The sequence below is a fragment of the Sarcophilus harrisii genome, chromosome 2, assembly GCF_902635505.1.
Source record: "Sarcophilus harrisii chromosome 2, mSarHar1.11, whole genome shotgun sequence".
NCBI lineage: Eukaryota > Metazoa > Chordata > Mammalia > Dasyuromorphia > Dasyuridae > Sarcophilus > Sarcophilus harrisii.
This window is the reverse complement of record NC_045427.1, coordinates 162,229,127-162,254,544: the sequence shown is the minus strand read 5'-3', so window position 1 is coordinate 162,254,544 and position 25,418 is coordinate 162,229,127. Positions and strand designations below refer to the sequence as shown.

The 25,418-nt window shown below is 35.0% G+C and overlaps 1 protein-coding gene and 1 long non-coding RNA gene across 2 annotated transcripts in view; both read left to right on the top strand.

Annotated features, from left to right (window-relative positions):
• The first annotated feature begins 6,350 nt into the window (after window positions 1-6,350).
• On the top strand, window positions 6,351-10,750 carry LOC105749091. Its single transcript, XR_001120353.3, has 3 exons — window positions 6,351-6,856; window positions 9,339-9,576; window positions 10,666-10,750. It is a non-coding gene; the product is annotated as an uncharacterized LOC105749091 (long non-coding RNA).
• Window positions 10,751-17,439: 6,689 nt separating this feature from the next.
• Window positions 17,440-25,418, top strand: part of LOC100933530 (D-beta-hydroxybutyrate dehydrogenase, mitochondrial) — a 74,042-nt gene continuing 66,063 nt past the window's right edge. The window contains exon 1 of the mRNA XM_031951107.1: window positions 17,440-18,047. Coding sequence (XP_031806967.1) covers window positions 17,885-18,047 — 163 coding nt within the window. The 5' untranslated portion in view covers window positions 17,440-17,884. The remainder of the gene's footprint in view (window positions 18,048-25,418) is intronic.

The following is a 25,418-nucleotide window of genomic DNA, read 5'->3' as shown; positions in this document are numbered from 1 at the left end:
CCCACGTTATTAGTATTTTCTCCATCACTTTCTGAAGGCCAGACCAGACTACCAAAGAGGTCCTTGCCATGTAAAAGGTTATAACCCCCTCTACTAGAATAAGCTGTTTTGGTCTACTGCAATGATTCTGGCTGTGCAACTTTCAAAATCCAGCTAAAGATTCATATATCTTCCTTGAAGCTGCCTTTCCTAATCATTCTATCAGGGAGTAAATTCTAATGTCAACCCTCCCTTTCACTTTTCAACTGTCAGCTTCCTACTGATGGTGACACTGGGTAAAATAACTTAAACAAATCCTATGGAAGTTTTAAACTTTAATGGTTTAAAATAGATTTTAAAGTTTTAACAACTTCTCTAAAACTTTTGGGATACCCTATATAAAGTTCAAATTCAAAAAAAGTAGTCAACAGGAATTCAAGTAAGGGACAATGAAGAAATAAAGACTGTATAAAGGACAATTTTTTAAATTGTCAGAATTGTCCAGTTCTATAAGGAAATGGCAATGAAGCCTTATATATGCTAAGAGTGGTGGGTCAGGATTCAGGACTCTTTAGTCTACTTGAATTAATTAACTGTGGGATCTAGAATAAATCCTTTTTGAGCCTTTGTTTGCTTTCTTGGCAAATGAAAAGGTTATCTTTAAGGAATATTTGCAGCTCTAAAAATCATGCAATTTTGAGATATTCTATATTATTTTGACCATTTCACCATGTATCTTTTTTTTTTCAATTTAAGACATTAAAATGTGACTAAAAGTTACTGATATTCAAATATTAACAGAAATCCTGAAAGCACACGCCCCCCCATCTCAAATGCTGAAGGCAAATATTTGTTTGCTATAATACCACACAAGACATTTTGAGTCAGAACTTTTGCTACAAGCAGCGACCAAGTCTTAAATCAGACCTAGACTGACAAAACAGACATGAAGACTTGAGCTAAGAGCAGTAGATTAGTTTCATGTTCTTCACTGCAGCCCTATGAGCTGAGCCATTTCCCAAGGCTAACTAAACTGAAAGAAATCCAGGCCAATCTTAGTTTAGAAATGTGTTTGCACTTATCCCTTGTGGATATTAGTAACTCCCACAACTCCACTTTCAAATCACTCCCTCAGGGAGTCCCCTGAAGGACTTGAAGAGGAATAGTCCAAAAATACATCCCCCATCAGACTAAGTAACCCCAAATCCCAATATCATATGCTTATTATGTCTTTAGCCTAAATGAAACATTTAAAATAGAAAAATAAATAAATCCTTGGAGGTATAACATTAACATTTTAATTTATTAACAGTGTCAGGATACCCATACCAAGACTACCTACCATCTCTCTTTTTACTCCTCTTGTTGGGGTTCAAAAGGAGACCCCAAGAGATTGGAGGTCATAGACTGGGATATTGCCAAGTGTCTCAAAAGAGTTTGCTGCTTTGAACTCATCTCCAAGGTAAGGGGCAAAGTTTATTGTAATTATAACAATAACCAGTTGTAACAATAGTCAATTAAAGTGGGCTAAATTCCAAAAGGATTTAGCAAGAACCAAGAGCATGAAGACATATTTATAGGAAAAGACAGAGAGATCCAGTTCTTCATGTCACTGATAAGCTAATTTTATGACCCAGAGGTAGAGTAGTCTATACACTATTGTCTCAGGAACTTGATTATCATTATTAACCAGCAGATATGTAAGACTATCCCAAAGCCAGAAGATCTTAGAGTCATTGACAGACAGATTGTTAGAACAAGAATACTCTAAGCCAAGGACCTCAGGATCATTGCTGTATTTCCTTTAGAAGCTGTTCCCCCTTCACTCTCATATCCTCTGTACTCACCCTCTGGATGATTTCAGTCACAGCAAAATCCCAGAATTCTTTCACCCACAGGTGATCTCTGAGCTTGGATAGGCACCCACGTTCCAGTTGTGAAGTCCTGCTATGAATCAAACTTGTTCCTTGTTGCTGTTACCCCTCATTATGCCCGTTTCCACTCACTGTTACCCACATGAATAACTTTTGAGTTTTGTCCATACTAAGAGCAGGTCACCTGCTGGGGAGGAGGGTGGTGTATGTGTAGAGCATGTGTTTCTAGCTTCCCTCTGAGAGAATAAAGAAAAGTTTGTGGGGGGATTTGGAAGGAGGGTTTTTTTTTTATTTTGCTTATAACCGCTGTTAGCTCTTTGCTTTTATTTTATCTTGTTTTTAGAGTTAATTGTAGTTTTGGTAACCTGTGTGAGGTTTCTGGTTTGGGCTTTTTCTGTTGGTTAGTTTGGGGGTTTTTCCAGTTGCAAAGCAGATATGGCTATGGTCATTTGATCAGGATTGACAACAGTAAACACAATAATAGGGATTAGCCTGTCAGATTAAAAGGGACTAATAATCTTGCAAAGCAAGAAGCAATAGGATAAAGGGCAAGAGTATAGATAAAATTTGAAAGCCAAGGAGATGTAAAGAAGTGTTAGAGTTAAACTGCATCTGTGTCGGGAGTATAGAATAACCACATAAGTAAAGCCTTAGTCTTGAATTATATTAATATTGCATTATTAATCATGGAGAAGTTATTGTCTCCATTGGTCGAGGGAATTATTATAGCAAGTGTCCATCACAGTAGTTGAAAATGCAAATACTTCATATGTAATTGAAAGAACTGTAATTATTCCTGAGAAGAAAATAACATAAAAAATAAAATCAACTATAAAATCAAAACAATAATATTGAATCATATTAATGTAGTGTTTTGTATGTATTATCTTTTTTGATCTTCATAATAACACATCTTTATTTTATAAATATTAAATAAAGATATTATGATGTAAATATTAAATACAAATTTAAAAATAATTTTAAAATGAAATTTTATAAAACATAAAATTGGTTTATAAATTGAAGTTCAGGGTTTTGTCCACTGCCACATAAGAAATTAGTAGGAGGACAAAAAATCAGAACCAATTCTTTTTAACTTCACTTATTAGATTTTGGAGTCAGCTAAGTAGTGCCATGGATAGAGGACTGGGTCTGGATTCAGAAAGATATATCTCCTTGAGTTCAAATCTGGTCTCAGACTCTTACTAGCTGTGTGATCCTGGCAAGTCATTTAACTCTTTTGCCTAAATTTCTCATCTATAAAATGAGCCCGAGAAAGAAATTGCAAAACATTCCATTATCTTTGCCAAGAAAACCCCAAAATGGACTCACAGAGAATAAGATACAACTGAAAAATGATTGAACAACAATAACAATAAAACTAGATTTTCACCATTATGAAAGAAAAACTATATATACATGTACATACACAAATATGCATTATCATATATATATAATATCTGACATGAATAATTTGGAAAAGTTGTATATATGAAAACTATCCAGAAAAAAATGTACATTTATCCTTATTCAGTTCTTTATTTAAAGAAGAAATTGATTGGGAAGCCTGCAGTGGAAAGAACAGTGATTTTGGAATCAAAATATCTTCATTAGAATCCTAGTACTGTGCCATTTTGAATAAGTCTTGTCTTTCTAGTCCTGAGTTTTCTTAGCTGTAAAATTGAGGTCAGGATTAATGATTTCCAAAATCCCTTCCAATTTCAAATCTACTTATTGAAAATGGTTTATTTTGAAAAGTAGAGACAAGATGGTGTAATGAAGGCAGGGACTCCTCCAAGTTTTCTGGCAAATGGTTTCAAATATGTTTAAATAAAAATTCTAATCAAATTTTAGAGATTCAGAACTCACAAAATCACAGAGGAGAACAATTTTCCAGCCAAAGGCGGCTTGGAAGGTCAGCAGGGTCTGTTTAATTGGGGTGGGTCTGGAGCACAACTGGAAGCACAGGTTGCAGCAGTGCAGATATGGCCCCAGGAAAGCAGGAACAGACCATGGAGTCTCTCAATTGGTGGCAGTGGCAATAATCTTCAGACCTCTCAGCCCACAGAGGCCAAGGCTAACTCAGAAGGAAAGGTTTGGTGTATTAAAGTGTGAGGGGAGCCCCAGGCCAGGATCATGCTTTGGAATTGTTAAATCAACGATGGCCACAGCAGCAACAGTGACCTTGGCAAAGATGTGACCTCAGCAGCTTCCAGAAATCTGAGCACGCAGGTGTGAGAGGGGGAGAAGGAGGGGTTGGAACAGCTGGTCAGAGAAGGATTGCAGGGGGATTCTTTGCTGGCACTGAGTCAGAATTCTGTTGCTTTGCCCACACCTAGATCTGGGTAACAGTGCTGGCTCAGTCACAGGTTCCTAGAAGGATCTCTGAAAACAGTTGCACAAAACCCCTGAAACTTGGGTTCCCTCCACCCTAGAATTAAGACCTTACGTTAACAAAGGGTTAAAATCCAATTAATAGATTGGGAAAATGAGCAAGCAAAGAAAAAAGATTCTGAACACAGAAAACCATTATGGAGACAAAAAAGGAAAAAAAAAAAACACACACTAAGAAGATGATAACAAAGTCAAAGCTCCTATATTCAAAACCTTAACAAAAAATAAGAATTGGTCTCTGGCCATGGAAGATTTAAAAAAAAAAAAAAGGTTTATTTTTAAAATATACTTTCATACAAAGTCAAGGTACTTTTCTAAAGCAGGCAATTCCCAGCCTATAAGTACTTTAAAAAAGTGATGAGGTAAAAGTTAATATGGGACCTTAATGTGATGCAAATAAGATAGATAAGGCAATAGATATAAAAAGCCAATAGGTGGTGCTATTGTTATGTCTAATAAATGCATTAATAAATAATATAAATTAAGAATACACTTGGGTAAAATATTGTGAAAGGAAAAAAAAAATAAGTGAAAAGCCACTGCAGTTTTCTACAAGCCCCCAGAATATATGATACAAATTGTGTAGTAATATTTCTCTTGTCCTTCCAATTTTGAAGAAATAACTTTCTTGTGGAATTAAAGTTAAATGTTTTAAATAATTTAGATTGGACCTGGAAAGGGACAATTTTTCATGGTCAAGTTTCAGATTGTCTATGTTAATATAAGGAAGATATAATATAGATGAGTCTAAATAGCACATAATCTCCAAATCATTTCTGTTTAGTCTGGAATTCAATTAGAGATGTATCTTTCATTATTTTGGTTTTTACTATAGACTTGTCTTTTTAATATTAGTTTAATTTAATTTTACTTTATCTACTGTAGGGTGTTGAATATCAAGAAAGATCCATTGTGTTGTGTAGTGATAACAATGCTAGATTTAGAGCAGGGTGGCTTGAGTCCAAATTCTACTTGTGATATGTGTAACTGTGTGACCCTAGAGAAGTCACTTAACCTGAGCCTGTTTCCTCATGTGTATATTAACAGTTTATGTGATTATTGGTAGTAACTTACAATGGGTTTATTGTGAAAATGTAGTGAAATAATTATTGGAAAGCAACTGGAAAATTGGAAAACACTTTGGTAGCTACTATTATCTTTGATAATAGGATAACCCCAACAAATGGTTTGTTGGAATAGACCATCATCACATGAAGGTGCAAGAATCTTATAGACTTACTTGGTAATATCTTACTAGTAGAATACACCATGTCTTCTTCTCTGTTCCCAACTTTCATCTTTGACCCCAAAGCCAGTGTTGTTTCGCTCTTCCAAGCTACTGCATAAACCACTATAGTTTAATTGCTAATTAGCTCCTCTGCAAAAAAAAAAGGGGGGGGGCAGAGAGAACCTTTGTCTTTAAATATCCTTGTCCAATAGTAGCATCCATTGTCTTTAGTGAAAATTATCGCTTATTTTAGAAATTCCAAGGTCCCTGGATTCCAAGATCATTCTTGAGCTTGGTATAACACTACTCTCAGCCACACTAAATGTCACATATATGTGGAGCTGAGTATGGAATAGAGTGTGGGATAAAGAATAGAAGGATGCTGATCAGTGTAGTACATTATGTACATATTCAGCCACTGGAAATTGGGGCTATTTCAGAATTCCCAAAATATACCAGACTTCTCAGAATACATTAATAGGAGGAAGGAATAAGTATTTATATAACACCTACTATGTATAAGGCATTGTTCTAAGTGCTTTTTTTTAATATTATCTCATTTGATTTCAAATTCTTCTGGTAAAATATATCTCCTATTGTAAAAGTATCCTCTGTAAAATAAACCAACATTTTGTATGACTTCAATAACTTCATGCTAATGCCCTGAGAGATCATAATCCAAGTAAGACAAACTGAAATTTCCTGCACAAAACAAAATCTTGGATTCTTTCCCAATAGTGTGTTTTTCATGTAGCAACATCTCATATCTTAAGCATTAACTTTAGCTGTTATTTTGTACAAGTTGGGAAATCAAGAGAGTTGCTATACCACCATCTCTAGCATGATGAGTCATTCTCTCCCGGAAGGTTACAACATGCTTCGGCATATTTCAGAATATTTTTCTCCCGACACTTGAAGAAAACACAACTACAAACTGTGCAGGCCGCATGTCTGAGTTCTGTGCCAGGATGGAGAAGGAAAATCAAAACTACAGTTGAAGGCCGACATGCTGGTTAAGCTGGCCACTTGCATTTTAGACCTATGGCTTGCCTTGGCTGTTTCAACTACTCTGTATGCGATTTTTTTAATGGTGGCCAGCTTCTTCATTTTCTTATTTTCTATTTCCATTTTTTCACTGGAGAGCAAAAGAATACTGAATTCCAGCAAGAGAAGAATCTAGATTCTAAGGTCCAGCAACACAAGTGGGAAGAAATTTCAGAGAAATTTGTCACAGGATGCTTTTTATCTTTTTTGTCAACAGAAATCAGTTCTGACAAAGGAATATTCACTATCTGGAAAGAAAAAAAGAATTCATTTCATCCAACGAGGACTTTCTCAGGACTTTGAGAAATTTAATCAAAAATAACATGGATCTAAAAAGGTAAAAGGACAGGAATATAGAATAATCACTTTGATTCTCTCTTATATGTGGGATAATGCAACGATATTGGGGAAGCAAACTTTTCCCTCTCCTTAATTTCTCCACTCTTTTTTGGAGATCTCAATCTCTGTGTGTACCAGGGACATATTGATGTTCAGTTATTTCGATTATATCTGACTTTTTGTGACCTCATTTGGAGTTTAATTGGGAAAGATACTCGAGTCATTTACCATTTCCTTCTCTAGCTCATTTTCCAGAGGAGGAAACTGAAGGAAACAAGGTTAAGTGACTTGTCCAGTCACACAACTGAATCCTCCTGACTTCAGGCCCTATTATTTAACTGTCCTATAGGGAATACATTATTATTCCAATGTTTAAGGGTGGTATTAAGAGGGGTGTGTGTGTGTGTGTGTGTGTGTGTGTGTGTGTGTAAATAGTCTCAGGGGATGGCTAGCAAGGAGCCAGGGTAACCTAGAGCAGACTAAACACACATTGAAATATTTTTTTATTCATTGGAAAGGGAATTAAATATCTCTCTGCATACAAACTTTTCATTGTATTAGTGAGGTTGCAAATTAACCTCATCTACTCTAGGATAAGGATGTTGAACTGAGGGAATTAGAGACAAAATAATTAAGTCTGAATGGAGGAGGCCATAGACAAATAGATCTGAGATAATGAAGTCATTGCCAGAAGAAGGAAATAAATGTAGTCATGGGGAATGAGATATAAACATATGGAAGAGAATTCCTGAAAGATATATGGAAAGCCACTAATTCTAGGTCTTTTATTTCCTTTCAATATTTCATTTCATAAATTACACTTACACTTACTTTTCCCTGGTAAGTTTAAGGCAAAAAACCATGTTCCTATCAAAGATCTTTTCAGGCTAAGAGACCCTGCCCAAAAGGAGTGCTGGTCACTAGGCTATGGTCACCTCCGCTTCCTTGGGGTATTTGCCTTTGCCTTTCACCATTCTCCTAACTTCATATATGCTCTCTTTATTTTCTGTTCTATATTTCTAATAAAAGAACTCAAAGTCAATAACAAGAGCAGACTTTTACATGGTGTTTTAAGACTTTGCATATGTTGTTTCATCTGCTGCATACAACAATGGTGTGAAGTAGGTGTTGTTATCCCTATTTTACAGAAAAGAAAATAGATTGAGAGAGGTTGTGAGTTCCCCAGGACTGCAAAGCTTGTGATCACAGTGGCTAAGCTAGGCTTTGGGCTCCCTTAGGCCCGATTCCAACTTGACCCCTGTATCCATGATGACACCTAGTGGCTTTAACAGGAATCTTTCAATGAGAAGCGAAAGGGGCTGGGGAACAAGAAGCCCCAAGGTGTCCTTTAGTAATTACACAAGGTGACTGCTTTTACTTTTTGTCCTGGATTTCCATTTATTTTTCTGGTTATGGTCATGGTGTTGGAGTTACAATGAGGCTGTAAGCCTTCATAATGAGCTTTTTGTTGGCAGCAATAATTCCAACAATTTTGATCCTAAGTACTATCTGATAGTGTCTCACTGACCGCTCATTCTTGGTCACATTTGGCACTGTGTGTGTGTGTGTGTGTGTGTGTGTGTGTCTGTGTGTGTGCACGTGTGTAAATTCACTTCAAAGGATAAAACCCTAATAATAGCAATAATAATGATCTCCATCCCTCTTGACCTCTCCACAGACTTTGCCTTCTTGGTCCTTGGTATCTCTTTGTTATCTCTCTGAGTTTCTGTGACGTTTCTCTATCTTGATTTCCTCCTATTTTTATGACCAAACAAACTTGGGCTCAATTGTCTTTACTGGATCTTTATCTAATCATGTCCACTATTGGGGTGTGTCCCCCTGGTTCTAAACTGGGCCCTTTGCTCTCTCTGTCCTATTTCACTTCATGACTCCATTAGCTCCCATGAATTCCATTATCATCTCTATGTTGCTAATTTTCAGATTTCCTTACTTAACCTTGGTTAGGCTTTTGTACTTGAAGAGCACCAAAATGAAATGACTATGTTGGGATCAAGGTACAATGTGTCCAACTATAACTGACCAGACCAATACAAGCTTGGAAGATTCTACTGCAGGTTGGGCACAGAGTCCGCATGAATATTTGGAGTGTGCATCTCACATTTCCTTTGAGCTACTATGAATAATTCTTCTTGCTCATTCTTCTGTCATGTGGGCATACCATGCTAGGTGGTCTTCCAATCATCTCCCTGTCACAAATCATTTACAAAGCTTTTCGGAGAGTATCCTTGGATAGTTTCTTCTGAACTCCATGGGAGGGCTTGCCTTGTGTGTTTTCTATAAAACAGTCTTATAAATAATAATAATAAATAATATAATAATAATAATAAAGTCTTATAAAACAATGCATTTGGCATTTGAACGTACTCAGTTATTCAGAGCAGCGGTCTCTGCATTAGAGTTGGAACACTTGGCAGTTTAACTCAAGAAAAACCTCAGTGATCAATATCTTATATTTCTAGATGATCTTCAGAATCTCCCTAAGACAATTCAGATGCAAGTGTTTCAGTTTCCTGGAATGACACTGGTTGACTGTTAAGGTTTCAGAGGTATAAAAAGATGAAGTCAGCACAATAGCTGTTGACCATTAGTTTGGTCTTATTTTCAATATTTTCTTTGGAACCTTCCCTACACCGAACTAGTTCTGGCATAATTAACCTCATCATCTGTGTGTACATCCCTGGGAAGTATACTGCTAAGGTAAGTGAACTGATTAACAACATTTCATTTCTGTCTGTCTCTTCTTCTTCTTACAATGACAAATTCTATTAAATGTCAATGTTTGTTGTGAGGATGTGTCCACAAAGTTTTATTATGTTTAAATAAATGGAAGATAGTATTGGTGATAAGGTTGTGAGATGCACAAGCTGTTGATTTTTCTGACTCTATTTCTCCCAAGGAATTATCATGTCTGGTGGTCTGTGCCTTCTCTTGTATTAAATATAAGATTATAAACTTGTCCTTTTGGCAGATTGATGATGAGGATCTCCAAGTCTTCAAAAATTTTTTCTTTGACCCCATCAGGATTCATCATTGTGGGAACATAGGCACTGATGAGGGTTGCATAGTGTTTTCCCACAAGTGAAAATCACATTGTCATGAGCCTGGCATTTATTCCTTTTGGGAGGAATAGGAGCTTTTGAATAGTTTAGTTTTCTTTGCAAAACCTTTGCCAGCTTCATGGCACTCACCTTCACACTTCAGAAAACCATGTATCAGCTCCAACTTTGATAAGCTGGTCTTCATTTGCCAAATAGCAGAACTGCTATTTGGATGCAATACCTGCTGAGTCCTCTCACAACAAAAGTTACTCGTCTTTTGGATCTACTGGATTTCATATAGTCCATTAGTGTGAGCACATTCCATGTACCAAGTGAGTGGAATCATCTATGCAAAAGTTTGTGTGCTTTTTTATGTGTAGATTACAGGGTGGGTTCCCCTCTTGCTACCATAAGCAGGCTAAGATTGGGTGAAGCAGACAATTTTTAGAGCACTTTTTCCAGCCCCTTCCTCATACTAGGAGGTAAGCCGTGTAGTCCTTAAAAAGCTGCTTAGGGGGGCTGCCAAAGCCCACTACTTCTTCTAGTGAGGAAACAGCCCTGTGACCTGAGCTGTTGGTGGGTAGAGTTGTGACTACAGCTCCAAGTATATCTGCACCTGCTGCTTTGCCACTTTGTCACAGGACTAAAAATGGTAAAATAGTATAGGTGATGTCTTTTGATTTGCAAATAAATTGGATTTAATTGAAGCAGACTTGCATAAAGTTATCTGTCTCATTCTCTCTTCTAGAGTCATCAAAGTCCAATGAAAAATCAAAATCAAGGCAACTGACCATGGTTTGGGAAACAGCTGGTGACCTTGGAATCTTTGCTGTCTAACCAGGCTCTGAACACATCATAATGCTTGCTTCAACCACTTTCATGGCCATTGGAACAGCTTGTTCTAATTTAGCCATTCTATCAGGGGAAGTTATCATTTGCTTTCAGGTATACTCCTTTTAACTCACTGAAAGGTTTGAGACCCCTCGTTTACCTTCAAACCTGGTTTAGTTCATCTGGCCAGATTGTTTTATTGAGGTAGGGCAACCCCAACTTCTTGGAGTCATAATTAGATGAACCCCAAAGGTAAAAAGCAGTCTTGAAAAGAACTGAGTAACCCTCACAACAGAGGTATAGTCTTAGCTGAATATAACTTATCCCCCTTATTCAATGTAAACTCTCTCCTAAGCTCCAAACTTATATGTCCAATTGCCTAATGGCCATCTTGAATTGGATGTCCTAAAGAAATTTTAAACTCACAATGTCCAAAATTAAACTCACTATCTTTTCTTCCCAAATCCTCACTCTTTCCATATTTACCTATTGTTGTTGTTATTGTTTCGTCATTTTAGTCATGTCTGATTTTTTGTGACCTCATTTGGGATTTTCTTGGCAAAGACACTGACATTTTTTTCTCCAGCTCATTTTACAGATGAAGAAAAGGAAGCAAACAGTGTTAAGTGACTAGCTTGATGTCACATAGCTAGTAAGAGTCTGAGGTCGGATTTGAACTTAGAAAGATGAATATTCCTGATTCCAGGTTTATCACTCTATCTACTATGCCACTCTGCCCTGTAAATTATTTTTCCAAATAGAGGACCACACTAGCTACTTCTTTCTCTTCAATAACAATTATCAAATGAGATCATGTCTGGGACATATGTTGTTCAGTCAGTCTGACTCTTCAAGACCCCATTTGGAGTTTTCTACAGAAGAGGTTTGCTATTTCCTTCTTCAGCTCATTTTACAGATAAGGAAACTGAGGCAACAGTGACTTGCCCAGGGTCACACAGCTAGTAAGTGTCTGAGGCCAGATTTGAAGTCAGGTCTTCCTGACTCCAAGGTTGGTGCTCTATCTATTGTTCCATCTAGCTTCCCCACTTCTGACATTTTACTGGCATTTTTTCCTTCCTTGTCTCCAACTTTGACTTCCCTGGTTTCCTTCATATCCCAGCTAAAAGCCCCCCATATGTAAAAATATTTCCTGATCCCTTTAATGCTAATATTTCCTCTCTGTTGATTATCTCCAATTTATTGTGTCTACTCCTTGTTTGTTTTTTTCATGCTGTCTCCCCCATTAAATTGTGAGCTTCTTGGCAGCAGGGACCATCTTTTTGTCTCTCCTAGCAGAATGGCTGGCACCTAATAGAAGTTTAACAATTGCTTGCTAACTTGATTTAATAATAACAAAATATTTATAGAACACTTTCTTTGAAAAACAACTTTGCCAGATAGGTAGTATACATATCATTAACTGAAGCCTAGTGATTTAAAGCAAGAAGAGACCTTAGTGTTCATCTACTCCAACCTATTAATTCTATAGACTATGGTAGTAAGTCCTAGAGAGATAAAGTTATATGTGTCTGGTTCCAGGGAAAGTGGGATTCAAACCTATTATTTGAAGATTAGCTGAGATGAGCTATGCAAAGTCAACCAGTATAGTTTTCTGATGTCAAAACACTTCACCTGTTATGTATTCCAGGGGCCAATAATGAGGGACAGAGTTCAGAAGAGCTTATTTCTTAAAATGTATTCTTAGTTTTAATTTCCCTCTAGTCTATGGGCCCCACAGTCAAATAATCCATGGATTAATGGAAAGATTTTAGGGAGTCCATGAACTTTTTAAAAAACTTTTTTTAAAAAAATGGTTATTTTGATAACCATATTTTGATATATAGGGTTTTCTTTATAATCCTCTGTGACTTGTTAAAAGTTCCAGAAACACAATTTCTGGGTAGCCATTTTATTAATAATCCCAACATTTTGGGCAAAATGTTCAAATAATTTATCCCTACCCAAATCTAAGCAGAGAACAATGGAATTCCCTACCTGTTAGAATCTGAACAAGATTTTTAAGAAATCTAATCCAATGTCATTATCAACAATTCCTCCTAAAACTGAACTTTTGATATGAGGACTTTAAAAAGGGAGGGGAACATGGTAGGGACTCTAGATCTCCTCAAATCATTAGTTACTAACAATCACTTCTCTCACTTTGCATTTTGTTTTTCACTTGAAAACAATGTTATGAAAGGGGATTCAGATTCATCAGATAGCCAAAGGGTTCCATGACACAAAAAAAGAGTAAATCCCAGTTCCATTGCAATCTGTTTACCTGCTTACTATAACAGACCAGTGGGGATTAAGAGTTCAGAACAAGGAAGTATTTTTCATGATCTAATTTCCTTCTTTTTATTTTTGTTTTGATTCTGAACTAAGCTGATACCGAATAAGAGGAGCATTACTGTATACAAAATTGAATAGCAAGAAAATTATACATGATGGTGTAAATATGTGTGAACAGCTTGCTTTTATTTTTAATAACATAATAAACTCAGTGTGTTATTTTTGTGTCTGTCCTATATTTGTTTCTTAAAGACTTTCATTTTGTTCCCTCCTATGTATTTTGTAATTTCTCCAAAGATCATAGTTTCTTAATTTTTTTTTCCATTTTGGTAATCCCATTGCTGCCCCCACTAATGCGTTTCTTTTCTCCCAATATGGATATGACTATATAAGTTCTTGGTTAGAGCTTGTCCTTGAGTTGGAATCTCTTTGGAATCTTTGTGGAATGATAACCTAATTCTACCTGAGTAAACTACTTTTTTTCTTTTACAAAGTAAAAAATGATAGTTTGAGGTTCATATATTTTTTGTTATTTCAAATTTTGTTTCTATTAATACCTTTTGGTTTTGCATCATTATTATTTCCAAATATATTTTTCTCCCCCTTCTTACTTAGTGAGCTATCTATTCTAACAAAGATCTTTTTTAAAGAGAGGGAAGAAAAAATTAAACAAAACTATCAATTATGTCTAACAGTATATGAAGATTTTTCACACTGATAGTACTCCATCATTGCAAAGAGAGGACGGAGATGCATTTTTCAACTCTGCTCCATGGCCAACTCTGGTCATTACAATCTTCAATTTCTTTCTGTTATTCTTTGCATTTTCATAGTTATAATTATTGTGTATATTGTTTTTTTCTATTTCTGCTTAATTTACCTTTCAGTCTACATAAGTTTCTGGAAATCATTTCTAAAAATAATTATTTATCTACCCATTCTATACTTTGTAGAATAATAGAATCTTAGAGATGAAGGAAATCTTAATTATCATCAAGTCCAAGTGAAAGACTTTCCTCAATTTATCCTTTCTCCAACATCCTGGACAAAGGGTCACTAAAACAGGGCTAAAATATTCTTTGATGGAAACTTTACAATGAAGCAGTCCATTGTTTTGTTTTTTCCTTATTTATCTTGGAAATCCCTCCATTACATGGAATCAAAGACTGCTTCTCTATTGCTTACCATTCATCTTATCTAGTTATGTATTTCTGAAGCTATCTCCTGAAAATGGCATTAAAAAAGGAAGAAACTCTCATTCCTTGAATTTGTCAGTTGTTACTCAAGATACTGAATAATCTTACCTCTGTAAATAATAGGATTTAGCTCTTCTAAGTACCAAAATTATGTGTTTTACTGAGCACTTCAACAAAAATCTCTTTAACAGATCCCCTCTATCTTTGTGTACTTTATCAAATGATCAGATGCATGTGGAAAGTCATTTCCTAGAAGCTCTCTCAATCTGGGGACCGTTGCCAATTTTTAGTGAAGTACACTACTTTATTAGAGCATTCATAATGACCAAAATGCATTTCCAAGGCACTGACCCAATTATACAGCACATCAAAAATTTAATTCTGCCCAAAAAGACTCACACAGATGTTCAATAATTTCCCAGTGGATGTTGTTATTTGGAAGGTCAGGTGAGTTTAAATATTTGGAGAAATCTATCATCTTGTAGCCAATACAAATAGGAGCACAAATGTAGAGATGCCTTAATAAATGAAAGCCCTGAGAATACATCTCCTTTTACTGAAGGACTGAGTAAATATAGTGGGTTAATATGTTAATAGCAGCAGTGGCTAAGATGATGAAAGCAGTATTTCTGTCTTTTTAAACAAGTTGAGGTAGGAGCCATGACTTGACTAAAAATAGAACAAAAATGATCCTTTTATGTGGTTCTGGGGGAAGGCATAATTAAGCAGGACTTCTTCATTGCTAGCGTCATTGCTAAGGTTGTAGGTGTGCCTACTTAGATATATCATCTCTCCCATTACTGGGATTGGAAGGGTAAGAAACCCATACCTGTCTCACTTAAAGGTGAATGAAGTGAGGTTGGAAGAAGGTGTTCTGAGACAAATAAGAGATTTGAAACAAGGAAAGAGTCCTTGTCAAGATGATACATTGAAAGAATATTCTGAATTAGCAAGGTGGGGAAGGCATTCTTTTCCTAGAATATATTTCTTTGTCTTTTATGCTATTTCTACCTCAGAAAAACAAAGATTGTGACAATAAAGTGAATTTATGTACTCTCATTAAAGAGCTATTTCAAGTATATTTAAATTCAGTTTTAACTTTTGAAATCCCTGTGCTCTCTAAGAGAAGAGAAAGTTCCATAAATCTGAATTTATTAAATCCCTGCTATATGTGAGGCTCTGTATAGGGAGAAGTAAAGAGTGAATGTATTTCAGGCATAGGAAGAAACCAGTGTAAAGACTATGAGATGGGAAATTCAATGGCATGTGTCAGGCACAGAAAGAAGTCCAGTTTGGCTGGACTTTAGAACATGGGAAGAAGGTTGTGAAATGAGGCTGGAAAGATAGGTTGAAGAATAGGTTTTGTTTTTGTTTTTGTTTTTTTAAAAAAAATTATGCTTTTATCCACATTCAGTCTCCACAGCTCTTTGGATGCATAAGGTTCTTTCTTTCACAAGTCTATTGGAATTGCCTCGAACCACCTCACTGATGAAAAAAGTCAAGTCCATCACATTTGATCATCACATAATCTTCTTGCTGTGTACAACATTCTATTGGTTTTACTTATTCACTTAGCATCAGATCATGTAAGTCTTTCTAGGCTTTTCTGAAATCAGCCTGCTCATAATTTGAAGCAGCACAGCTTTCATGAAATTCAAAAGCTAAAAGAAAGGATGCTATATATTATTGTAGAGAAAATAGAAAGCCAGTGAGTGGAGGAATGAGACAGATTGATCTATGATTGAGGAGAATTAGTTTGGTAAGAGTTTGAAGAATGGGCAGAAGTGGGGAGAGACTTTAGGCAGGGAGACCAATTTGGAAGCTGTCATAATGATGGCAAGAATTGATGAGATCTGAATTAAGATGATGGCTGTGTCAGAAGGAAGAAGGGTTCAAATGTAAAAGATATTGTGAAGGTAGATATGACAAGATTTGACAAGTGATTGAACATATGGCATAAAGGAGAGTCTTTGTCTTATATTTCCTTCAAGATAGTGTATGTATGAGTGGTATGTATGCATGTGTGTCTATATAAGTGTATATATGAACCAGCCTATATAAACATTCTATCTATCTACATCCATTTGGCAAGGATAGGTCTCACTGCTTTATATTTTACTTAATATTCATTATAAGTATTCAGTTAATGTGTCAATCTCTTTTATTTATTTTAAGATACATACATGAGGCATCTAGGTATCTTTAAAAGAACCTTTCTGATTAACTTTTTTTAAAAAAATCAGTTTTAAAAATAATAATCAGAGGAGCATCTTGTGTTTGCTACACATGTTCTTCAATTGTATTAAGACATATTTTATTGTGGAATATTATCTGTAAACACCTTGAAATGCCTTTATCCAGGATGCTCATGTTTTCCTCAATTTTAAAGTTTCTTGTTCAAATAAATTAGATAATTTTCCTATACAAAAAATATAAATAAAAAGCTTACAAATCACTATAGCATTCATGTTTTAGGTAGCGAGTAGAGTATTTCAAAAACATCATGGCCATGAAGATGTTTTGACTTAGAAGCTAATGGATTTTTGTGACTTCAGCTTTGTTCTAATCTCTTGCCAGTGTTCAAATGATTACTTATATCAAAAGGTTGTAAGAAACAAAAGACTGGAGACAGATTATATAAAATGCAAGTGAACTGATTTGTCTGGATTCACAAAAACCTCAAGAACTAATGTGAAAACACATTATACTCATGGAAATAGTAGAAAACTAGACATGAAACAGTAGTTGATTATTTTTTTTTGGTAGTAATTTGGTAATTTTGCATGGGATTATCACCTCTCCAACAGATACACACACACATACACACCCTTTCAGTATTTTCTTTTTTTGTTTGTTTTTTTTTGCTGAGGGTCACACAGCTAGGAAGTGTTAAGTGTTTGAGGTCACATTTGAACTCAGGTCCTCCTGACTTCAGGGCTGGTGCTCTATCCACTGCACCACCTAGCTACTTCCTCTTTCTTTAGACACCTTGAGAATTAATCCTTTACAATTTCCTAAACTATGGCACTTTCAAGATGAACATTCTCTGTTATACTTAATCTAAGTTCAGCTACCTATCATCTTCTTCAGTGTCATTTTGATTGATTTCAGAATTTGAATACATTAGGGCTTCTTAAACTAGGGCCTGTGTACTTTTTTAAAAATTGGTATTTTGACTTGAGTAGTTTCCTTTTTAATCCCTTTGGATTTTATTTTATGTATTTAAATACATTATTCTGTCAAAGGTGTCCATGATACAAAAAAAGGTTAAGAACTGCTTTCAAGTCTTGATGTCCTGTGTCTCCTTTCCTGATATTTTGCTGTGATGACTTTTAGTGTAGAAAGAAGCAACATAAAACTAGAACTTGTATTTGTATTTGCTTCATGGGTTGTCATGGCCCAAAAATCAATCAACCAGTGACCAATCTCATGGGGATCAGTTTCTATTTATTGAGCAGAGCTTGTACTCTGTTAGTACCATAATACTATATCACAGTATAACCTAACCCAGTAGCTTCTGTCAAAATGGAACCTAATAGAGGCAAACCTCTCTTATATCCTTTGAGAAACCAAGGGTCATCCATGACATAAAGAGGTATTGGAATAGAAGATGTGTATAAGCCTGGAACAAAGCACAAATTCCTCAGCATGATATTTCAAGCCTATCAAAATTTGTTTCAACTTTATTTTTCTCAATTTATTTCATGTTATTCTCCTCCATTCACTTTATATTCCAGTCAGCCTGGCCTACTTGCCATTCCTGGAACTTGGCATTTTGTCTCCCTCTACTGTGTCTCGTGTGAATTTCAAAGTAAGTAAAAGAGGCATTTTTAGTGAAAACATGTTATAAATATTAAACAAAACACAAAGCAGAGAGACCTATCAATGCAAAAAGTATGTAATTGGATAGAAAAATTATAGAACTGTTAATGTTTTAATGGATTATTATATATGGTATATTATATGTATAGTAATATTATATACTACTATATGTATGTTGCATAAACTGAGCTGGTATCCACACATATATGGGGTATGTATGTATATACATGTGCTACATACATATGTATAAGGGGTATGTGTGTATAGGTGTTCTACCCAGAACTGGAATCCACCTCTTAAGACACCCCAAGGTGTCTAAGGGTCAACTCATGTCCAAATAGCCATGTACATGTACTATTGGACCTGTTTCCTTGTATATGAAATCATGTAACTGAACTGAACTTCTCTAAGATCCCTTTTGTTTGTCAAGTTCTTTGATACTAAGTATTGATATTGAATATATTCTTTGTCCCAACACTGCAAAGATTATAAGAGCAATATTTGTTAGACTCATTCCCTTTTCTTTAGGAATATTCATTCTCATCCATTCTAGAGAGGACACTGACAGCACCTGTGCTATTGTCCATAAATGTGTCACTACATGGTATGCTCTATAAATTAGCAATACTCAATTGCATGGATTATATATCATAGTTCTTAAATGTATTTTTCACAGTCAAATGGTTTAATAAAACCTCAGAGTTTAGCAAGTGCGGTTTCATTCATTTTTAATGTTTTTATGAATCTAATCAATCTAGTTCATTTACATTTTAAATAATCTATTGCTAGTCTTTTGTTTCTTACAACAAGGGAGAACACCTTTGAAGGAAGAAATTAAATTTTAGTAATAGCATGAGATTAAATCATATGAAATGGCACACAAGTGAAAGCCTCTTCATATCTATTATGAATTTAGATATCTACCAAAGCTGTGAATGAAATAGCATGTGGTGGATTTTTGTTGTTGTTGTAAAGACAAATTATTCAGACTGTTTGATTGGTAAAAGGACAATAGCATAGGATCTGGAGTCTGAAATGAGTAAGAACTCAAATTCTGATGCTACCACTTGCTCTCTGTCACTTTTCTTCTTTGGCTCTTATTTTCTTATCCATAAAAAAGAGAGTTGTACCTGATCTAAAGTCCCTTTTAACTGTGAAGAAAAACAACTCAAATTTTTGTTCCATGGTTATATATACTCAAAAAGGTTTGCACATAAATGTGCATTAGGTGATTATACTAGTAAACATTTAATTTTGGTTAATTTATTATTTAATTTAATTTGAGCAGCCAAGTGGTACAGTGGACAGATCATTGGGCTTTGAATCAGTAAAACTATTCTTGAATTCAATTCAGGCCTCAGACACTAACTAAACTGTGTGACCCTGGGCAGGTCACTTAAACTCATTTCCTTCAGTTTTCTCAAATATAAAATGAGCTGAAGAAGGAAATGTCAAATGCTCCAATATCTTTGCCAAGAAAAGCTCAAATCGGGTCATAAAGAGTTAGACATAATTGCAAACAACTGAACAATGACTGAACAGGATACCTGAAAATGGTTTTTTTGTTTGTTTGTTTTTTTAAGTAGCAGCTATAAGTACATATGATCTAGATTCAACTCCAACACATCCTAGTTGAATTTACTTCATGTAAATCATTTACCCTTTCAGTGCCCAGAGAACTCGCTAAGACTAAGCTGCAGACCAGGTCCTGATGTGCCAGGAATTTTTCAGTAATGTTCAACTCTTCATGGCCGCATTTGTAGTTTTCTTGGCAAAGATATACTGGAATGGTTTTCCATTTCCTTCTCTAGCTCATTTTATAGATGAAAGTTAAAAGGGTTAAGTGACTTTCCCAATGCCATAGGCTATTAAGTGTCTGAAGCTGGATTTGAACTGAGGAAGATGAGTCTTCCTGATTCTAAATTCAATGTTCTATCCACTATCCCACCTAGCTACTTTCCCTCCTTCCCCATTTCTTTCCTTATTAGGAGTTCCTTATACCAGTCATAACACCCCCCAAAAAAAATAAAGCAGTAGTATTAGTGACAAGAAGTAATGAAAATAGGGTAGTTAAAAATATATTATAATTTCTTCCAAACATGAAGAATCATGATTGTACCAGTATGGGCACTGCATACTGCAGGTTCACAGTTCTGTTATGAATTAATTCTGTAGACGGTTGTAAAGAATTGCATGACAGACAAATAATCATTTAGATAATTAACATCATGACGAACCTATTAAATTTAGCCAACAAACTATTCAAGTACTTAGTCTGCTACTGGACCCATATTTTTCAATTTGGCTTGAACAATCACATCTTGTACTCCACTACTGAAAACTGAAGAAAACAGGTCCATATCCACGCCATCATGAAGCCTCAGAGGAGGACATTTGTGCTTTGTGCTTTTTCTGAGTACTTTCTGAATACCATAATTGAAAATTATGTTCTTGGAAGCCAATAACCTTCTAAAACACTATACATAGATATAATTTAGAGGTTCTACTTTTCTGAAATGAGTACAACAGTTCTATTCTTTCTGTTGCCATTGTCACTGAACACTAGCTAATATTTTTTCATTCAGTAACTATTTAAATACCCTGCTCAAAACACTCGGAACTGTGCTTGATGTTAGGGTACACACAAAGGTTAGATAAGACATAGTTCCTACCCACTATGTGATTATAGACTAGATATTCTGAGATTTACTGTGACATGATTCCCTTAGAATTTTTGCTTTGCTCTTCTTACTGATTTCAGTTCATCCTTCCTATACTTGATTATGGAGAGTGCCAAGTATATAGATTACATGTCTTATTCATTTTAGCAACATAGAATCTCTTTTGGATTAAAAATAAATTAGTTGGATAAAAGGATAATATTATTGTTCTCTTATAATTAGTTGGAACAGATAAAATTTTTCCATTGACTTGACATTCACTCAAATAAATGGATACTAGAATTACTTTTACTGCTTAATTAATCTTATTAATTGACTGAAGTAGGCTATAGTAAAATAGAAATGAATTATCAATAAATCATATATTAAAGAGATTATAATCTCTACAATTTTTGTATATGCTATATACACAAAATTTTGTAAAGATTACATGTTAACATCTGATTTGACTAGTCCACATAGTATACAGCAAAGTTTTCAAAAAGAAATTTTTCTTTCTTAAGTAGAACCCTCAAAAGGAAAAGAGGTGATTCTAGAGGAAAGTCTCTTTCTAAAGAGTTCTTATTCTATAATTGATTAATTTAGATAAGGCATGACTTTGTAATGATACAGGAGAAATAAAATATATTATTTTAGTTGAATTATACAGTACCGTTTATATGCTAAAGAGTCTCATACACTTAAATTCTCCATTCAAATGGAGTAGGGACAAGATGGCAGCAAGCAATCAGGAAGTTGCCTGAATTTTCTGTAGCTTCCCATGAAAACAACATTAAATCAAGCCTCCAAAAGAACTCTGGAGCAACAGAATCCACACACACACACAAAAAGACAGTGAAACAATTTTCCATCTCAAGATAACTTTAAAGGACTTCAGGAACGGTTCTGTCTCAATGGGGTAAAAGTGAAATACAACCCAGCACAGGTATTGCCCTGGAAGGTCAATAGGAGACTCTTAATCATAGCACAGATCAGCAACTAAGACCCAGCAGTTCTGACTCACCAGGCAAGGCCACCATAGGTCAACCATGAAGCCTGGTGCTTAAGTGCAGCAGGCAAATTACCAGTTCCAGGATCCAGGGCACAACAGATATGATTAGAGTGGGCCACCCCAGCTTAGTGGGCAACTCATGAGCCCCAGAAACCCCAATGCAGAAAGCCACTAATCAGGCTCCTAGCCACCAGTGTAAAAAAGTTTGGGATAGTGCTCCCTGTTCCCCAGGACACTAAGTTCAACTTTTAAGAATGAGTAAAAAAACAAAAACAAAAACAAAAGAACCCTGATGATTGATAGAAAACTACTGTGGGGACATGAAAGATCAAAATATAAACTCAGAAGAGCAAAGTATTGTCAAAATACCGACATGTGAAGCCTCAAAGAGGAATAGGAATTTGTCTCAAGACCAAAAAGAATTTTAAAAATCAAGTAATAGAGGAAAAAGAAAATTTGGGAAATAAAATGAGAATTATGCAAGAGAATTGGGGTAGGGGGAGTCAATAATTTGGAAAAGAAAGCACAAAAATTGAAGAAAACAATTCCTTAAAGAACAGAATTGGCCAAATGGGAAAAAAATCAAATGAAGAAAATAATTCCTTTAAAAGTAGAATTAGCCAAATGGAAAAGGAGGTATAAAAACTAACTGAAGAAAATAATTGCTTAAAAATTAAAATTGGGCAAGTGGAAGCTAATGACTCTATGAGACATCAAGAATCAGTCAAACAAAATCAAAAGAATGAAAAAAACAGTAGAAAATACTGGAAGCAGCCAGATGCAATTTAAATATCAAAGAGTTACAGTTTGAGTTGTATAGAAATTAGCAACATCTATATGAAAGTATTGCAGGTCTTGGAATATGATATTATGGAAGGCAAAAAAACTTAGATTACCTCCAAGAATCAACTATCCAGCAAAACTTTTTTTTTGTAAGTAGCATTTACTTTTTGCAATTAGCTATAAAAATAGCTTTCAAAATTAATTTTTATAAGATTTTGACTTTCAATTTTTTTTCTTTTCCCTCTCATTTCTCCTTCCCTAAGAGAGCAAGGAATCTGTGGTATGCACATTTCCACATTAGTCATGAACAAAAGAGAAGTCACAAAAATAAACAAAACAAACAAAATAGCTGAAATAGCATGCTTTGATCTATATTCAGTTCCCATAGTTCTTTCTCTGGATGTTGAAAGCATTTTCTATCATGAGTCTTTTGGAATTATCTTGAATCGTTGCATTGCCAATAAGAACTAAGTCAATCATAGTGACTCATCATACAGTATTGCTGTTACTATGTACAATGTTCTCCTGGTTAAACATTAATGATCAAATATTGAAAGTGGGGGAGAAGAAAACAGTTAAACATGACTGAAATGGAACCTTACCTCTTTTGGAAAATAGTATCCCAAGATCTAAAGTCCTTCAACATATTAGCCACTAAGTTTTGTGTGATCCTTACTGTAGTTCCATGATATTTAAATTGTTTGTTTTCTTTTGTCCTTGTTGCTTTCAATATTTTCTCCTTGACTGGGAGCTTTGAAATATGGTTCTGATATTCTTGTAAATTTTCTTCCTGGAATCTCTTTCAGGTGGTGATTGGTGGATTTTTTTTTCTATTTCTGCTTTGTCTTCTTCTTGTAGAACTTCAAGCCAATTTTCCTTGATAATTTCATATAATATTGTATAAAGATTCTTTCTTATTGTAATTTTCAAGTAGCCTGACCATTCTTATGTTATTTCTTTTTGATTTGTTCTCAAGATCAGTTGTTTTTCTCATGGGATTTTTCACTTTCTCTTGTCTTTTGTTTGATGATTTGTTATTATCTTAGAATATCATTGGCATTAGCTGTACTAGATCTAAAACTATATTATAAAACAGCAGTCATCAAAACCATTTGGTATTGGCTAAGAAATAGAGAAGTTGATCAGTGGAATAGGTTAGGTTTATAGAACAAAATAGTCAATGACTATAGCAATCTAGTATTTGACAAACCCAAAGACTCCAGTTTGCAGGATAAGAATTCGCTATTTGACAAAAACTGCTGGGATTGGAAACTAATATGGCAGAAACTAGGCATTGACCCACACAAAATGCATTCATGATCTAGACATACAAATTAAAAGAACATAGGATAGTATACCTCCCAGATCTGTGGAGAAAGAAGGAATTTGTGACCAAAGAAGAACTAAAGATCAATATTGATCACTAAATCGATAATTTTGATTTTATTAAGTTAAAAAGTTTTTGTACAAACAAAACTAATGCAGACAAGATTAGAAAGGAAGCAATAAACAGGGAAAATATTTTTACATTCAAAGGTTCTGATAAAGGCCTCATTTCTTCAATATATAGAGAATTGACTTAAATTTATAATAGATAAAGCCATTCTCCAATTGATAAATGGTCAAAGGAAACAATTTTCAGATGAAGAAACTGAAACTATTTGTAGTTATATGAAAAGGTGCTCCAAATCACTATTGAACAGAGAAATGCAAATTAAGACAACTCTGAGATACCACTCAGATTGGCTAAAATGACAGGAAATGATAATGGCCAATGTTGGAGGGGATGTGGAAAAACTGGGACACTGATACATTGTTAATGGAGTTGTGAATGGATCCAACCATTCTGGAAAACAATCTGGAACTATGCTCAAAAATCTATCAAAATGTGTATACCTTTTGATCCAGCAGTGTTTCTACTGGGATTATATCCCAAAGAGATCTTAAAGGAGGGAAAGGGATTCACATGTGCAAAAATGTTTGAACAGCCCTCTTTGTAGTGGCAAGAAACTGGAAACTGAGTAGATGCCCATCAATTGGAGAATGGCTGAATAAGTTGTGGTATATGAATGTTATGGAATATTATTGTTCTGTAAGAAAAAACACCAGGATGATTTCAGAGAGGCTTGGAGAGACTTACATGAACTGTTGCTAAGTGAAATAAGCAGAACCAGGAGATCATTATACACAGCAACAACGAGACTATACAATGATCAATTCTGATGGACATGGCTCTCTTCAACAATGAGAGGATTCATACTAGTGCCACTTGTTCAGTGATGAAGAGAGCCATCTATACACAAAAAGAGGACTGCAGGAACTGATTGTGGACCACAATATAGCATTTTCACTCTCTCTGTTGTTGTTTGCTTGCATTTCATTTTCTTTCTCAGATTTTTTTCCCTTTCTTCTTGATCTGATTTTTCTTGTGCAGCAAGATAACTGTATAAATATGTATACATATATTGGATTTAACATATATTTTAAAATATTTAACATGTATTGGACTACCTGCCAGCTAGGGGAAGGGGTGAGAGGGAGGAAGGGAAAATTTGGAACAAAAGGGTTTGCAAGAGTCAATGTTGAAAAATTACCCATTTTTTTGTAAATAAAAAGCGTTAAAAAAAAAAAAAAGAATATCATTGGCTTCCTCTTGCCTAATTTTAGTTTTCAACAAATTATGTTCTTCCTTCCTTAAATTTTAGACAAGTTGGTTGACTTCTTTCATAATTTTCTTATTTTGCTCTTATATTTTCCTATTTTTTCTTCAATCTCTTTTGTTTGATTTTTAAAGTTCTTTTTAACTTCTTCCAAGAACTCTTTGATGCTTGGAACCATAAGACGAAAAAATGAGTAGTTATTTTATTTCCATTATCTTCTTCTAAATATGGACCCCAATCTTTTC